General features: G+C 40.2%; 1 protein-coding gene across 4 annotated transcripts in view; it reads right to left on the reverse strand.

Annotated features, from left to right (window-relative positions):
- Positions 1-19,180, reverse strand: part of Asxl1 (ASXL transcriptional regulator 1) — an 84,328-nt gene that overhangs the window by 17,412 nt on the left and 47,736 nt on the right. The window contains exon 1 of one of the 4 annotated variants that reach the window (XM_050150804.1): positions 11,027-11,050. The exons of the other annotated variants lie outside the window; for them this stretch is intronic. Within the exon in view, the coding sequence (XP_050006761.1) occupies positions 11,027-11,035 (9 nt within the window). The 5' untranslated portion in view covers positions 11,036-11,050. Of the gene's footprint in view, positions 1-11,026; positions 11,051-19,180 lie in introns of those variants that run through there. 4 annotated transcript variants of the gene reach the window in all.

The following is a 19,180-nucleotide window of genomic DNA, read 5'->3' on the forward strand; positions in this document are numbered from 1 at the left end:
AGGTGAAATGGTGTGTGCTGTGTTAAGAGGCAATTCTAAAGAAGCAAGAGCAGTGAGGGATGGGCTGATGTTGGTGCCTGCTTGCCACCTGAACCTAGTGTGACGTTGGTCCTACTGCAGCCAGGGTTTGTACTGATGTTCATGTACCATGTTGCCACCAAGGCCATGGGGATGCCTGGGGTCTGGGCTGCCACCTGTCGCCATTTTGGTGTCTTGAGGGTCATGCTGCAGCCAGGGTCATACAGAACTGAATGCCTGCACTACCATAGATGCCATGTCTGGGCCCATGGCCCTACTGTAGCCAGGGTTTGTATTGATGTCTGTGGTTCCTGATACCACTGAAGGCCATGACAATGCCAGGGGACTTGGCTGCCACCTGGGGCCATGCCAAACTGCATGGCTTGTGCCCTGGTGACATCAAAGCCTGGGCTGCTGCTGAGGACCATGTCTAGGTCCATAGCCTACCACAACCAGGGTAGTGATGCCAGTGGTCCATGGTGCCACCAAATGCCACATGGAAACCTGGGGGTCTAGGCCATAACCTGTGGTCCTGCTGACACTGGAGGGCCATGCTGCCACTGAAGCCACACCAACCTGGGGCGACAGTGCTGTCTTGGCCAGGGTCTGTGTTGATATTGTAGCTACTGATAATGTCGAAGCTGTGCCAATGCTGGGGTCTGGGCCACCACCTGGGACCGTGCCAATCCGAGAGGCCTGTGCTTCCACTTGGGGCCATGGTGACATCTGAACCCAGATGACCGGTGAAGATATCTGTGTCCAAGGTCCTACCACAACCAGAATCTGTGATCCTAAAACAATCAGGTTCCAAGGCCTGTGAGGTCACATGTCTAGGTTGCATCCTGTGGCATGTTGGTATCTGAGGACCTTGTCGCTGCCACATTGGGTCATGGTGTCGTCCAGACACAGGCTGCTGCTTAGGGCCATGTCTGAGTCTGTGAGCCAGCAGCAGCAAGGCTCTGAATTGATATCCCTGGCTCCTATTAAAAAAAGGGCTGTGTGGATGCCTGAGGTCTGGACAGCCACCAGAGAGCATGTTGGTGTCTGAGGGCCACCTTGCTGCCTCCATGGTAACACCCAGGTCTAAGCTTCTGCCCAGGGCATGTCTGGGTCTGTAATCCTGAGGTAGCTAGGGTGTGATGATGCCCACGGTCCGTGTTGCCACGGGTATTATAGGAGCCATGCCTGTTTAAATCTGAGGGCCACACTGAGCTGGCCCCATCCCTCACTAGCCCTGCCCTAGCTGGACATTGCAAATGTAGAGCCCCACCCCACCCTTGGCACTTTTGGATAGATGGCCCTTACCAGGAGTGTGGGAGAGCTCTGCCACTTACCTGAGGGGGTCGGTCCCAGTGGGCTATTCTCAAGGTACTAATGGATTTTAAGGAACCTCAACATAGTTACTAATTTGCAATATGTAAAAGCAGTTGCTTTGCATATTGAAACCACTGAATTTATACCAGATAATACAAAATTGACTTTATTATTTATTCAGTTACAAGAAATAATGAGGAAGAGGAATCACTCCATATACATAACACATATCTGATCCCATATTGGTATGCCAGGTTCTCTAGCACAAGCTAATGCAGAAATTGATCAATTATCAATTGGAAATGTGCTGAAGGTCTCAAAATTTCATTAAAAATATCATGTCAATAGCAAAAGTTTAAAAAAAGACCTTTTCATCATGTAGCAAAAAGCCAAGGAAATTATAAAGGTAATGTCCTACTTGTTCTTTTTTTTTTTTTTTTAATTGCTGGAGCCCACATGGCTTGTCCTTTCTTTTAAAAAAAATATTTATTTATTAGGTATACATTATTCTGTTTGCTTGTATGCCTGCAGGCCAGAAGAGGGCACCAGACCTCATTACAGATGGTTGTGAGCCACCATATGGTTGCTGGGAATTGAACTCAGGACCTTTGGAAGAGCAGGCAATGCTCTTAACCTCTGAGCCATCTCTCCAGCCCTCCTACTTGTTCTTTATATAACCAAACACCATTACCTGCAGGAAGTAACCAAAAGGGTATTCAAAGGAATGAAATCTGGCAGATGGATGTGTTCCACTTTGTAGAATTTGGAAAACTAAAATATTTTATAACACATCATTGATACCTAATCAGGTTTTAAATAGGTAACTGCTTTGAGTTTGGAAAAGGTTAATTTGGTAATCACATTTGCTAGCTGTTAGGGCCAATCATGGGTATATATGTACAAATAAAGACAGAATGCTCCAGAATGTCTCTAAGAAAGTTAAAGTTTTTTGCTAATTATAATTTTAAGGCATATTACAGGTATACCACACAATAAATACTACAGGGCAGGCAGTTAGAGAAAGATCATTATTGAACTCTAAGGGATATGTCAAACAGACAGAAAAGAAAGATAAATACCCCCAGAAATAGACTGTATAATGCTTCAATAACTTTGAATTTACTAAATGCTAATGAGAAAGGAACAACAGCTGCAGAGAGACACTGGATAGTAAGACAAACTATGGAATTAAATTAGCCAGTATACTTTAAAGATGTGTTGATCTCAGAATGGAAACCAGGACATGTTTTATTACACTGGGGAAATTATTTTGCTTTTGTTTCCACAGAAGAAAAGCTATGGATACCATCAAAATTGGTAAGAGATTAGATTTGAACAAGAAACACCCCTTGATTAGAAGACCAAGTTACCAAACAATATGGCCCTTCAATCTAAACTAACTTCAAAACTAACAAATGCTTTTCATTTGATCAGATACAACTTGCCAAAGGGGAACCTTCCCAAAATTAGGATTGGGGAAGGGTTTTTGTTTTTGTCTTTTCAGGAGAATAAAGGCATCCAACTAATGAATCTGAAGGTCACTGAAGAAGAAGGACAAACCATCCAAAAGAAAGTCCCAAGAAAAAAGAATAAATTGGTCTATGGGTATTAGCACATTTCCAACAGGATAAAATTTCATAATTATTCCCAAATGTTTGTTTCTGCTGTAATGCAAATGGTCTTTTTGTAGTCCCAGTCCAATTAAAAATTAAAGCCGGCTTTGGAGTTGGAGTGTGGCTCTCTCCTTCTCTAAACCCAAGCATACTTCTTAGAGTAAAATTTATAATCTCTGTCTCATGTCAGAAGAGCTACCTGATATGGGACAGAAGAAAAACAAAATTAAAGAACAATTTTATTGCCACTAATCTCATAATCCTTTGGTTCTAAGTTTCTGAAGCTTTTCCTTAACCTGAAGTCTGCTGCACATGACATTTAAATGTTTACGTTTTCTGCAGTGAACCAAGACCATGCCTAACAGCGACATCTGAAGTCTCCAAAAGGAGAATGCGGCCCCACAACGATGATTCCACCAGGACTATATTAACATATCTAAACTGAAAAACACCATCTAAAGATCGGTTTTGGACTACAAACTGCTCCAGACATTTCGAGGTGGCTAGCTGAGATGATCCAGCCTTATAGACTACTCTAGCCAGGACTTGAGTCAAGCCCTGTTCTTTCCCATTACGTAGAATGGATTGGACAACAAATGATACAGCTAACCTCTCCCAGGACTTGACAATTAACCCAAATTTTTCTTTTCTGGGTCCCCTAAAAATGTCATTGCCCCCAGACAGGAGGAAGTAAATTTAAGAATATGACACCCACTTCCCAAGAGGTAGGATAGGTGGTTTTTGGTTGTTCAATGGGTTATGGATATGTCATTGTTTAGGGGGGGGGGGGGTTACAAGTTGTTACTGGTTATAGTCAGGAAGAAAAGTTGAACAAAGATTAGATTCAGAGTTCTTGTTTTGAAAAAAAAAAAGGCAAAGGAGGCGGGGAGGGGAGGGATATAGGTATGATAAGGGTAGATATTGAATCTACTTTGAAAAGAAATAAGGGAAGATATAAAAATAAGATTAGCCGGGCGGTGGTGGCGCACGCCTTTAATCCCAGCACTCGGGAGGCAGAGGCAGGCAAATCTCTGTGAGTTCGAGACCAGCCTGGTCTACAGAGCTAGTTCCAGGACAGGCTCCAAAGCCACAGAGAAACCCTGTCTCGAAAAACTTAAAAAAAAAAAAAAAGATTAAAAGGTAGATTATTGAAACTACTTTTAAACCAAACACTTCAGAGATCTATAGAATATGGCATTTAAAATGTTTTAATAACATAGGTTCTTTTCTTTTTTATGACAATAAGACATATGTCTGCACCTGGCAGCACCAATCTACTTCAGAGAAGATGAGGGGCATTGAAATAATTCCACATTTTCTTTGTGGCAAAGGTGAGCCACTGGGTAAGAAAGTGCTCTTGTCTCAACTGCTGACAGTATGAAGTACAAACTAGACAAGTTGGACACAAAAGAACTTTGCCAAGATAAGGTAGGAGAGCCCTTCAGAATATCCTACTTCACAGAAAAGTCTGTTAGATATGCTAGGCCTATAGGCCGAAGATAGATGTCCCAAAGTTGCAGAGGAACCTTGGGTGACTTTCCAGGCAGTCAGCTGTTTGTCATTTCTTTCTTTCTTTCTTTCTTTCTTTCTTTCTTTCTTTCTATCTATCTATCTATCTATCTATCTATCTATCTATCTATCTATCTATCACATCAGATCTCATTATAAATGGGTGTGAGCCACCATGTGGTTGCTGGGAATTGAACTCAAGACCTCCAGAACAGCAGTCAGTTCTCTTAACCTCTGAGCCATCTCTCCAGCCCTGTTTGTCATTTCTCACATTTTTTGGAAGTTGTTTGCTTGCATTTCTTGCGTACTCAGACAGTATTATTGACTTCTAGAGTCTCTGATGGAGTTGAAAACTTTATAGTTATAGATTTCCTTGTTAACAGATTCAGAAAAAAGTTCACTAAAAAAAATGTTAAAGTATATAAGGTTGAGAGACATTAACAGTTTGGTAAGTTAGAATAGGAAGTGAATTAGGTACAACTTTTGGACTCATCAAGATAGGATAGATATGGAGTATTTTCTCTGAATCTGTCAACTGTTAATGAGCTAAACATTGTTGGTGTGTTTATTGCCTGTATATATATATATATATAGTTACTGTACTTATTGTATAATTTTTCTTATATCAGTTATAACTTTTAAAATTTTTAGACAAAAAGGGAAATGTGGTGATGTCTTGTTTGTACAAATAAATGCTACCTGAAGATCAGAGGGTGGAGCTAGTCACTAACTAACCACAGAGGGCTGGAGGTCTGTACAGACATACAGAAAATAATATGGTTGGGAGGAGCAAGGAAGTGATAAGGTAGGAGGAAACAGGATTCTTTTTCCACTGGGAAGTTGAGAGGTAAGGTGTTTGGTGGTTTTCCTCCTTCATCTCTCTGATCTCTCAGCATTTTCCCCAATATCTGACTCAGGGTTTTTATTATTAAGACCTATTAGAACTCCTGCTACACTAAGAAAGAGAATTTGCTGTTAAGACTGTGTCTTCTTAGAAGTCAGAAGCTATAGCATGAAGTCTCATCGACCTGACAGCCCAAACATGACTTGAACAAACACAACACTAAGAGACTAGCTAAAAGGGAGAGGGAAAGCTCAGCAGGTCTCAACCCTAGACAAATGACATCAGGCCACCAAGAAACAGTCTTCCCCAGGAAAGAGCACATTCAATGGTTACCAAATGGTTAGTTCTGAAAACATATATGCAGACTGAGCAGATTTGTATTTATTTGTGAATACACACACACACACACACACATAAGAAAAAAGAAGGCCATGAATTTGAAAGAGAGCAAAAGGGGGGGGGACCACATAGGATTTGGAAGGAGAAAAGAGGATGGGGAAAATGATGTAAGTATACTCTCAAAACATTTTTTAAAAAAGTTGCCCAGCAGAGAGCTGCTTCTTTTAAATAAAACTCCAGTGATTAAATGAGTAGTTGCTAGGGGCTGAAAGAAGGGGATAGTAAACGACACCACTAAAGGGTTTGTTTGTTTGGGGGTGTGTGTGATAAAAAATGTTCTAGAATTGCAGCATGGTTGGTAATTGTTGTATAACTTTATGAATATACTAAAAAGTTACCAAATAGGTCACTTTATAGGGAAAAATGATATGATCTGTGAACTATGCCCCAGTAAACTTTGGCCTAAAACATCTAGTGATGTTTTAGTTGCTACATAAATCATTAAGAATTAAAATTATTAAAGAAAACTTCATGTGTGCTTAAAAGTTCATTTTTTACTTTATTTTAGATTTATTTTATTCTATGCATGAGTGTTTTGCCTGCACGGTTGCTTGCAGACCACAGAGTTCAGAAGAGAGCATAGGATCCCCTGGTACTGGAGTTGTAGACAGTTATGACTGCTTTGTCACCAATACACATAAGATAAAAATAAATGGTTCCTTAGTTTTTTTTTTTTGGTTCCTTAGTTTTTAAGTATTATTTATTTTTATTTCATGTGCACTGGTGTTTTGCTTGCATGTACATCTTTGTAAGTGTGTTAGATTCCTTGGGACTAGAGTTGCAGGCAGTCCTGAGCCGGGACTCAAACTCAGGTCCTCAGCACATGGAACAAATGTTCTTAACCACTGACATATCTTACCAGCCCCGAAACTTCATTATTTGACTTTAAAGAATTTTTATTTCACTTAATGTGTCTGGGTATTTTGTTTGTATGTATGTCTGTGCCTATGGAGATCAAGAGGGCATCAGATTCCCTGGGGTTAGAGTTACAGCTAAGTTTGAAATTCATTTCAACATTACAGCTATCCAAGAAGTAAAGGAAGTGGTATTATGTTTAAAGTGAACACACTCTTGTAATAGAGTTTAAAGAGATAAATTGTGTGAATTCTCATTAGTGACCAAAAAATAGAAACCTTCTAGACTCTGAAACATCTAGACTCATCTGAAGTATAGATGTACTTTCAAATGCATAATTTCTTGACTTTAAAATGGTAACAATAGTATTATTAGCACCATATTAGCACCACCTATAACATAATCAAACACATTTTAGAATTTTTAAGTAAAATAAACATCTTAAGAGGGGGGCCCGGGAGATGACTCAGCATTTTCTTTCAAGCCTACTGACATAAGTTTAACTTCCAGGATGCTGAAACTGGCAGATAGACAACCCACTTCTCAATAAAATATTTGAAAGAGGATGGGCAAAGTGGCATACACCTGAAATAACCTGTAATCACAGCACATGGAAAGCTGAGGCAGGAGGATAACTGACTTCCAGGTCACCAAGAATGTCAGGGCTATCAACAACAGTAACAAAAATTTTTAATTGACAAAGATTTTACAACCCCACTTTTCTCATCAATTGTAAAATGTGAAGAAAACTTAATGAACTATTTCATCAAAGCCCAGACTCTACAGGTAGTGGCACTGTTTCAGCATGCCACAACGTGAAATAATAAGGCAGTATATTTCAGTAAAGAAACTTATATAAAGAATATAAGAAAAAGGATTGTTTTGCAATTAATTATTTTTATAAATATATATATATATTTTAAAATAAATTTAGGGGCTGGAGAGATGTTTCAGCAGTTAAGAGTACTTTCAGACGAACAGGGTTCAATTCCCAGCATCCATATGGCAGCTAAGGACTGTGCAACTCTAGTCCCAAGGAATCTGACACACAAAGACATAAATGCAAAGACCAATGCACATGAAATAATAAAAATTAAGGAACCATTATTTTTTATCTTATGTGTATTGGTGTTTTGATACCATGTATATCATGTGTTTGCAGTGTCCTCAAAGGCCAGAAGAGGGCATCAGATCCCCTGGAGCTGAAATTATAAGGGGTTGTGAGCTGTCAAGTAGATGCTGGAAATCCAACTTGAATCCTCTTCTAGAGCAGCCAGTCCTCTTTATTGCTGAGCCCCTCCCTCTACAGACCCAACCAGTTTTTAATATATATATATAATATATATAAAATATATATATCCTGAAAAGACTTAATAATTTGTACTGGAAATAAAACGAAGTCAAGCCTGATATGATATACTATTAAACAACAGTTAAGGAGTAAAAACACATTTACAGTAATAAAATAGTACACATTTTTTTCATGGCCACATATAGGAAGAAACCTGGCTGACAGGGCAGGTGGAAGGAATAGAGGTGTGGCAGTCAAGGTCAGGCTCCATCATCTCTACAGGAAGGTTTTAACTCCTATGTTTAAACACAGCAACCAAATACATACCTCTTTTCATCGCTTGCAGCATCAAAAGAATGGATACAAAAGAATAATAAAGGTACAAGTGCACAAAGAGAAGGGGAGGTAGAAGACAGTAAAGGATATGAACAGAATCTAGAAGGTAAATGACTCAGCAGGGGAAGAAAAGTCAAAATCTAATGTTACAGAGGAAAGGTCACTAAGAATAAGACAGATGAAGTACAAAAATCCAAGGGCACAGGATGGGGAAGTATCGTGAACCACTGCAGACAGAAGTGAAACATGGGGCTGCCAAGAGGAGAACTTGCTATTATTCTGGACAAGCAGATTCCTCAGGTCACCTCCTCCCTGTCATTAAAGCACTATTCTCACAGCCCTGCAAGAACTACAGTATTTATGTGTGGTGCTATTTTGTTTGTGCTGTAACAGATAAAGCTTATCTGAAGATCAGAGTACAGAGCTAGCCAGGTAGTGGTGACACACACCTTTAATCCCAGCACTCCAGACAGAGGCAGACAGATCTCTGTGAGTTCAAGACCACCCTGGGCTATGAGAGACTGAATCAGTCTAAAGGAGAAACAGTGTCAGGGGTGGTAGCTCCCACCTTTAATCCCAGCACTTGGGAACATGCCTTTAATCCCAACACTAGGGAGGTGGAGGCAAGAGCTCAGATCATTCAGTCTAAGAATTCCTACAGATAGGATTGCCCATTTGGTCTGAGGATTTTGGCAGAGGTAAAAACTAGTGGCTTGGCTGCTCTGTTTCTCTGATCTTTCAACATTTACCCCATATCTGTTTTTTTTTTAATTATTAAGACCAATTAGAATTTGTGCTACATTTATGTTCTAGTTAGGCTGAATCCAACAAGAAATTCTGAAAGACAAGACAATAAAAAGGCACAGAGCACGGGAAATGGAGAGTGATATGCTACACTCTAAATAAGAACAAAGACAATATACAAAATAGCTATGTTTCCTGAGGAGCTTCCTAAGATCCCCCAAATCACCTCACCTGCTCTTTAGCTGACTGGCAAGCATTCAAAGGACTGCAGGTCTAGTGGCCTAAACCCATATTTCCAGCTAATATGGAAGCTGAAGCAGAAGGGTTCTGAGGCTCAAGGTTCAATGTGCAGTACCAGAAACAGAGGGAGAGGAAGAGAAACAGCAAGACAGGTACCAAAATGTTCCTTCTCTTGAAAAGTGAACTTAACACACCTTCAAGCAGATAACTGAGGAGCCCCCCAAACTATGTGGGTTTCCATCTCTCTATCCTGGCCATTTGGAGCTCACAGCAGAGAACCCGACAGTTCTCTCAATATGAAGGACTCACCAAGGACTGGCAGATGTTTAGGCACAGCTGATAGATGAAAGATGTCCAAAATTAAACAAACAAAAGTAGATACTGAAAGGAAGAAGATAAATGTAAACAATCTCTAAGAGCCCCAACAAACACAGGGTGCTTTTTAAAAACTCATAAAGAAGCAAAAGCAATCACACCCTGTTGGGATCTAAAGTAGGTTATCAGAAACAGCATATTATATCTCTCAGAGAAATCACTAAAAAGATGATGCAGTGATTTGAAGTACTTAATCTTGGAAGGACCCGGGGTTCATCCCTGTATCCATATGGCACTTCACAACTGTACCTAACTCTAGGTTTAGGGTGCACAAGATACACAGACACACATGTGAGCAAAACGCTCATTCACAAAAAATGAGCAAATCTAAAAACATGAAGTTAAAAATAATTGACTAGAGAGCTGGGCGGTGGTGGCACACGCCTGTAATCCCAGCACTCGGGAGGCAGAGGCAGGAGGATCTCTGTGAGTTCGAGGCCAGCCTGGTCTACAAGAGCTAGTTCCAGGACAGGCTCCAAAGCCACAGAGAAACCCTGNTAATCCCAGCACTCGGGAGGCAGAGGCAGGAGGATCTCTGTGAGTTCGAGGCCAGCCTGGTCTACAAGAGCTAGTTCCAGGACAGGCTCCAAAGCCACAGAGAAAACCTGTCTCGAAAAAACAAAAAAAAAAAAAAAAAAAAAAAAAAAATTGACTAAACCGGCGCTGGTTAAGGCAATCATATATTAAACAGAAGGCCAAGAAAGAAAGGACAAAGAAACTGTACTCTGTAAGATGGCTTAGTATGTAAAGGCTGCTGCCAAGCCTGACAACCTGAGTTTAATTTCTGGGACTACCACAAGCTGTCATCTGACCTACATGCACATGCATGTACATAACAGACACAAAAAATAAAGCAAAACAAAAACCCAAAATTGTACTCAAGTGAAAAGACCCAAGTTTCAAGGTTTTATAATTATGACAAGAGGCTCATTCTAATGAATAAAAGATTCATCTTGTATCATTTTATGCAATTTCAAAATATAGAGAACACATCAACCATACATAGGCAGACTATCATACCTCTCAAAATCAGTTCTGGAGAATGAAGTAAAAGTAAAATCAGATGGCTCAGTGGCTAAGTGCATACTGTTCTTGCTGAAGACCAGAGTTCTGCTCCTAGAATTCAAGCAAGGTGGCTTACAACTGTCCTAACTTCATCTCCAGAGGATCGGATGCTTTTGGTTTCTGCTAGTATGCACACTCATGTACACAGATCCATAATTAAAAATAAAATTCTTTTTATTAAAAAAAAAAAAAAAGCAAGCCTGGCAGTGGTGGTGCACACCTTTAATCCAGCACTCAGAAGGCACAGAGGCAGGCAGATTTCTGGGAGTTAGAGGCCAGCCTGGTCTACAGAGTGAATTCCCTGACAGTCAGTGCTGCACAAGAAACTCTACCTCAAAACAAAGAAATGAATAAAAATAAAGGTAAAATCTTAAGCCTCGGTCCCAAACTACTATATGGAAAAAAAGTGTGATATCAACTTACTTTCCACATACCAGTTTCTCAAATGTGCTCTGCATAAATGAACTGCAGAGTGTGCACCCAAATTACAACAAACTGCGTCTCATGAGATCTAGGAGAGACAAGAAGAAAAGTGAAGAGAATTTCCAAGATGTAGATAAAGGAAACCCTGGCTGCTCTCCTAGAGGACCCAGATTTGATTCCCAGCACCCATATGGCAGCTCACAACTCTCTTTAACTCCAGTTCCAGGTGATATGATGCCCTCTTTAGGTATCCACAGGCACCAGGCATATAAAGCAATACAAGTATGTGCAGACAAAACATCCATACACATAAAATAATGAAAGTCTAATACCTGGGTCAGACCAAACCCACAGTCTAGGCACAAAGGGATGGCTGCCTATTCCTACAAAAGCTACATATCAGAAACAAGGGGAATGACAGAAAAGAGGAGAAAGTTACTGACAGCTATATCCAAAGAAATTTACAGCTGCTGGGAACACTAGGCTTCAGTTCTTCTCTATAACCTATTTTATTTTTTTATTCCCCATCTTTGATACAACATTTTTAAGTAGAAGAACATTAGATAATTACAAGAGTCAAAGCCATAACCAAGGCTATATTTACAAGTGTCTCTGGTCCTTTTCCTCTTTCACCATCTCACTCCAACTCTTCATTCTGACCCATCCCCTCTCAGGCAGCCTATCATACTGCTTTCTTTTTCTTGTACTTCTTTGTGCATAGATAATATACCCATCTACTTTATCTTCCCTTTATTCTTAGAGACACACTCCCCAAAATGCCTACCACAGATGATGTTCTGTTCTTTGCTTTTAAAAAATAAGCTACCCTAGAAATTATATTATGATTTCATCAGCAGAGCCTAATTTTTTCTCGGTTGCATAATATTCCAAGGTGCGAATAATCACATTTCTGTAACTACTCCCCATATAATGCCATTTAAATGACCATTAATGTTTTGCACGTAGAAACAGTACTGCTCTTACCCAGCTCAGTGGATAAGAGCACTTGTGTGAGCATGGGGACCTGAGTTCAAACCCCACATATGCATCTGTAACCCAGGCACTGGGAGAGGGGGCAGAGAATGAATTGCTGGAGTTTGCTGGCCTCCAGTCTATCTCCCAGCTCAGTGAAAGACCCTGTCTCAAGGGTTAAGCAGAAACTAAGAGACCATCCAACTTCTTCCTGAGAGCCACAGACTGAGCATAATCTCAGTCAAACTCTCTTGTGGCACAATATAACTCAGAGTATAGGAGTGTATATAAATTGCAATTCCACAAAAAAAAATCAATTTTTAAATTAAGAACACTTCTTATTTTCTTCTCTAAACTGGTCCTCACTTCTACTAGGTGACATAGAGCAAGGGTGTGTGTGAATGTGACATCATGCAGAAGTCAAGAGCCCAAGAAGGAGGAAATGCTTAAACAAGTGTCTCAAGGCACACTTACACTGGAGGTCAGAACTTGAACAGGTGAGGTGACCATCCATGGGAGAAGAGGGGTACCCGAGACAAGAGGGCTAAAGAGGACACTGAAGGATGGTGGGCAGTTATAGTAATAAGAATAGTTACAGAAGGTGGGGAGACTAAACAACAAACATACTCATTTGCTCCTTTCTTTTACATCATGTATGTGTATATGCACACATGTGGACATAACACTTGTTATCCGCTGTTTAATTTTCCTCTCCCTCCCTTCAGCCAACCCTGACCCCACGAAACATGTAGAAATCATTGGACATTTGGTAGTTCTCTCATTCTGCCTTTATGAGGGTTCCAGAAATAGATCAAGTCATCAGGTTTGTGTATCCTATGTACAGCAAGTGCTATCTCACTGGCACCTTTTATTTATTTTTTGGTGAGGGGAAGACTGGCTCTCTCACCAAATCTGGCTAGGCAGGTGGGCAGCAAGCTCCAAGGACTCACCAGTCTCAGCCCCCTAGTGCTGAAATTATAAGTAGGCACTGCCACACCCAGCTTTATATGTGGGTTAAGTTTCTTAGTTTTTTATGACTATCATAACATTACAATATTTACAGGCAATGTATCAAATGTAATGAAAGAAAAAGAATGTTGCAAACAGTTTTTAAAACCCCCTCAGGAATGTACATATAATTGATATTATACTGCATTAATCAACTGCTGCCTTTTTTTTTTTTTGCAAGTTATGACTATGACAGTTCTCAAAAAGAGGCTTGGCCACACATGGAAGTGCCACAATGCCTTTAACCACATCAGCATTATTTTCTAGAAACCAGATAGATCTTGGCTTGCCATGAGTTCAAGACTGCCAATTTCAAAGACACCATGAAGAAGGGTCTGTCAGCCCTCACCTTTGTGCTTGTTTTCTAAATCTAGAGAATTGATAGTAAAAAGATTAGACAGGCGGTGGTGGCGCACGCTTTAATCACAGCACTCAGGAGGCAGAGGCAAGCGGATCTTTGTAAATTCAATGACAGCCTCCTCTAACACAGCAAGTTCTAGAACAGCCAGAGCTATACAGAGAAACCATGTCTCAAAGAGAGAAAAAAACACCCTCTCCCCCCCCCCCCAAAATACCAGATACCCTGTAGTATTCCATCTTCCATGTTTTTCTGTAAATCAGTTAATATATGAGATAGATTATAAGAATGGTTATGTCAATAATTTTCCACTCTAATATGACTTTGCAACTCCTCTCAGTAAGAGAAATAGCTTGCTGCTCCTAGGAGCTGTGACCAACAGACTGATCTCTCTCCACTCCCTCACCTCCACAGAGAGAGCTAAACCACCAAACATGGGGAACCAAAACAGTCCTTGGCTATAAACTGCTGTGTAACACAGAAGCTTAAGAAGCACTTACACAGTGGGGCTTGCCCTCTGGCTGCTGCTCCTGGGAACCTCTTGTTCCTCATGCAGTAGACTCCCAGTATCAAGAGGGTCAGCCTAGACTATCTGCTCTATTTGTTTCATTTTGCTGCATGGCATCATTACCACAGGCTCAGTGACCTAAACAACATACATTTATTACCTCAGATTTCTAGGAGGTGAGAATTTTGGGCACAGGCATGGCTGGACCTACTGCCATGAGGCTCAGTGAGTTTGAGTCAGGGTGTCAGTTGGGCTCATTTCCTTTCTGGAGCTCAGGGCCTCTTGTAAATGTCCAGAATTACTGTAGAAATGATGTGGGAAGGTCATATGTCAATCTGTTGATTTCATTGGTTAATAAAGAAACTGCCTTGGCCCATTTGATAGGCCAGCACTTAGACGGGTGGAGTAAACAGAACAGAATGCTGGGAGGAAGTGAGGCAATCGCCATGCCTCTCCTCTCTGATCAGACATGGTGAAGCTCCAACCCAAGATGGATGTACACTAGAATCCTTTCCGGTAAGCCAACACTACACAGATTACTACACAGATTACTAAATATGGGTTAAGCAAGAGAGTAAGCCAAGAAGAGGCTAGATATAATGGGCCAGGCAGTGTTTAAAAGAATACAGTTTATGTGTTATTTTGGGGCATAAACTAGCCAGGTGGCCAGGAGCTGGGTGGCAGGAACGCAGCCCGCAGCTCCTTCTACATAGAAAACTATTTCTATTACAGGACTAAGGCTCTCAGCATGAACTTGGCATTCTGCTCCCAGTGTTGAAGTTCTTGCCACTTGGCCACACATGCCAACATGTGTTTCAACAGACTTGTTCATATATCTTCCATCTCTGAACATAAGACCCACATCTAACTGACTCAGGCCTACCCAAAGAATAACATCTTTGGGTTAAAGTCAACAGAATCTAAAAAAAAAAAAAAAATCTAAAAAAGGGTTATCAGAGATCATCTGAGAGATGTTTCTGACACATCTAGCCTCCAGCTAATCTAAGTCTGTGCTGACAGGGATCCAGACCAAGCAACCAAAGCACTGTAAGTAAAGCAACAGGTTGTTCTAAGGCATCAAGTTGTGGAATGGCTTGCTGTATACCTAATACTAAGAATGAAGTCTGGTGGCTTGTGCCTGTAGTCCTATCACGAGAGAAGCTGTAGCAGGAAGATACCCAAATTTCTCTGTGGCCTCCACAAGCACACAAGTGTACCTGCACACTTTTGGGCAAACACACAACATAGAATGTGAATGGGTTAAAAAAAAAAAAAGTATCAGTAGAACATCCCAAAACAGAAGGGAAAGTTTAAAACAAAATTACAGAAGACCAAGGAATTATAGAACAATTTCAAGCTATCAATATACATGTAATTTCTTTCAACAGAGCAGGAGTAGAGAGATACAGAAGAAAATTAACTCAAGAAATAATGATTGAGGCCAGGTGGTGGTGGCGCACGCCTTTAATCCCAGCACTCGGGAGGCAGAGGCAGGTGGATCTCTGTGAGTTCAAGACCAGCCTGGTCTACAAAAGCTAGTTCCAGGACAGGATCCAAAACCACAGAGAAACCCTGTCTCGAAAAACAAAAAAATAAATAAATAAATAAATAAATAAATAATGACTGAATATTTATCAAGTGCAATCCAAGGAGGTAAACAAAATCTAGCACAAGAAACTGGAAGCAAACTACACTAAACTACACCACAATCAGAATGTAAAAATGCAGTTTAAAGAAATCTTGTGGGGTGGGTGGGGTGACATAGTTAAGCATCCATAAAATGGCATTTGCCACCATGCAAAACGTTAACAGTCTGAGCTCCATCCTGGAACTCACACAAGGGAGAAAACCAAACCTCTCGAGCTGTCTCTAACCTACCCAAACGCAAGTGGAATGCGAGTGTCAGTCACACATACATTTTAAAATTTTGTTATTTTATGTGTTGTGTTTTATCTACATGTATGTCTTTGCCCTATGTGTATACCTGGAGGTACATACAGGCAGAAGGATCAGAAACCCAAGGTCATCTTCAGTTACAAAGTGAATTCCAGGACAGCTTGGGTTACAGGAGAGTCTATCTCATAATTAAACAAACAAGCAAATAAATTAAATAGATAAAGCTAGATAAATAAATGGCTCAGTCCAAGATCAGATCGCTCTACTAGTACATTTTTTCCAAACACTGAAGGAGGAAATACTTTCCAGTTCTCCAATAAGAATAGTATGGTATTAATTACCCTTATCTGAAAAATCAGACAAATACATCCTAAGATCTATAGACCAATATATCTCATAAGATGGACACAGAAATTGTTCAGATTTTGGCAACTCAAATCCAGTAATATAAAAAAGGAAAAGAGATCACCATCGAGTGAATTCTGTCATAGAAAAATGAGGTTGACATTCAGACAAATTTTTAAAAACCATCATGTATCTCAGGAAATGCAGAAGCATACATTTAAAAAATTTCAGAAAAAAAATTTTCAGCACTCAGTCTTAGCAAGAGCTGAGTGTTAATTGGTTAATGTGGGTAAATGGGCTGTTTTGTACCATTTAATATATAGATGCAACTTTTCTGTAAGTTTAGAATTATTTCTAAATTAAAAGTCTTTTTAAAAAGTGACAATACATTAAAAAAAAAGTGACAATACATGGAAAGCTGAGTTCAATTCTGGAAACACCTCAGTTAATTGTTAGCTACAATAATCACCACTTTATAGACAGAGGTTCAGAGACAAGTAATTCATGTAAAGACTCATTCTGTCAGTTTTCCCTTTTCTTTTCTCGATTTCTTTGTGTAGCCTTGGTTGTCCTGAAACTAGCTCTGTAGAGCAGGCTATCCTCAAAATTCAGGGATCCACCTGCCTCTGCCTTCCTGCACCACCACGTCATTCTATCAATTTTTGATTAAACCAAGTCTCTAAAGCCACTATGGACGTACTTCACAACAGTCCCATTTAAAACAGAACCAAAACGGCAAACAGACTTCTGGGTCTCTTCCAAGTGTTGTCTAAAGAAAATTACCCACCCCACCCCTGACAAAAAACACACAAAGGACAGGCACTGTTTCAATAGGGTGATGGCTACCAAGCCTGAGGACCCAAGTTCAACTCTGAGTCCCGCAGGATAGAAGGAAAAAACTGATTTCCATAAACTTTCCTGATTACCATATGTGGTACATACCAAGAAGTAAACAGATACAACTTTTTTAAAAGTCATAAACAGTGTGATTTGTAAAATTTTCACCAAAATTTTATGGTGAAAGTGGGCACAGTAATCAGCATTCAGGAGGCTGAAACAGAGGAACCATGAGTTAATCGCCTTAGCAAAACCAAAAAAGAATAAAAAGGGAGGGGGGGATAATACAATGATACCTTAGTTTGAACAAAGTAGACAGAGCAGACAGGCACATATAAAAGAATTCTGATCTGGAATTTATCACTCCGATATTGTCATGGGAACACTAGAAAGTCAGAATTTGCTACATCCATTGTTTAGAATTTAAGGCTCCCTCTAACTACAGTGTTAAAGGGTTGGTTCCTAGTGTTGGTGCTCTTCGAGGGAAACAACAACAGGTCCTAGTAAGAGATTTGAGACCACTGCAGGCATGCCTTGAAAAGAGACTATGGAAGCCACATTGTATTTCTTTTATATCTAAGAAAAGAGCTAAGTGGCTTTGCTGTCAAAATGCAAAGATGTGGCTCATCATTGGCCCAAAGAATGGGGCTAACCAATGCTGGCCAATCCGAGTACTAAGTTTATAGGTACATACCATCATACCTATCACCCGTAATTGTTGTTTGTACATATGCCATCACTGTCTTTTCAATAAATTCCTCACGTCTCACATATGTAAGCATCTGCTAAGTCTAGCATTTTGTCTTTATAAGTTGATTACGTTGAATATTTTACTATAGTGACAGAAACCTGACAAATACATATGAGAAAGTATACCACTGATGCAGCAGCTGCAACACAGAGAATCTCCATGGCAGGCAATGTGGTGTGCCACATACACACACAGCACCTGAGCTTACTATAAGTCAGAGTTACACCAGTTTTACAAGATGTACTAAAACCAGACAGAGGATTTGGGAGGTGGGAGAGCTATTCTAATGCCTGTCAAAAAATGAGAGACACTCTGAAATGAATTAGATGCACACAATCTCAGAAGTCACAGCAGCTGGAGAGACAGTTCAGCAGCTGAGAGCACTGGCTGGACTTCCAGAGAACTAGGCTCGATTAACAGCACCCACATGGCAGCTCGCAACTTATCAGTAACTCCAGTAATAAGATGGCTGAAGCTCTTTAGTAGTTGCCAAGAGCATCAAACACACATGTACAGGCATACATACAAAAATATACACATGTACAAACAATACTAGCAAAACACATATACACATAAAGTTTTTAAAAATTATACATACATATATATAATTGTGTGTGTATGAAGCCAACCAAAACAACCATCCAACCCAACCCTACAACTGTGTAGAAAAAAAAAAGAGAATGCCAATTTACAGCCACAAAAAAAGTGGTCTGCTGTCTGTTAGAAGTCAGAGTTCAAGCAGGCAATGGTGGCACTTGCAGGCAGATCTCTGAGTACAAGGCCAAAGCCTGGTCTACATCCAGGGCTACACAGAGAAACTCTTGCCCTCCCCCCAAAAATAACAAAAAACAAAAACAAAAAACCCCACAAAACAAAATGCATAAGACAAAAACAGGTCAGAGTTCAAATAGCAAAAAGTAAACTTCCATTTCTCAAAAGTATGGATTATAAAGTCACTCTACTTAAGTGGTACAAGTTGGTCACAGGAGAAATGAGCTGAAAGGCAGGTGGAGCACAAGCAAACCTGACAGGCTCATTTGAAACTTAAACCAGTTTCTAATGAAAACTTTCACAGTGTGTCTCAGAAAAACAAATCCCAGGATTACAGATGCTTGCCTAAAATGCACATGCCCTGGTGTGTACCAGTGCTATCACTGTGTCGGATGTTTCTCATTTCCTGTGGAGCTGGGGACCAAACCTACATTTTGGCTGGTTAACTAAACACACGGTATCGGATGGTACAGAAAGACAGAAAATAGCCACACTGTTGAAGGAAACCTAGACCACTTTAAAAAGAGAAAGAAAAGTAGAGGATGAAAACTGACTCCACACAAACTGTTACCTGTGCCATGGCACTGAGTGTGCATCACACCCATACCTTCTTTTCTTATACACAGTAATAATAAATATAAAAGAGTGAAAAGAAAATGCTTACCGGTAACAGAACAAATAATATTCACCACAAATATAATATTCAGA

The sequence above is a fragment of the Alexandromys fortis genome, unplaced genomic scaffold, assembly GCF_014885135.2.
Source record: "Alexandromys fortis isolate MF-2015 unplaced genomic scaffold, M_Fortis_MF-2015_v1.1 scaffold_27, whole genome shotgun sequence".
NCBI classification, from domain to species: domain Eukaryota; kingdom Metazoa; phylum Chordata; class Mammalia; order Rodentia; family Cricetidae; genus Alexandromys; species Alexandromys fortis.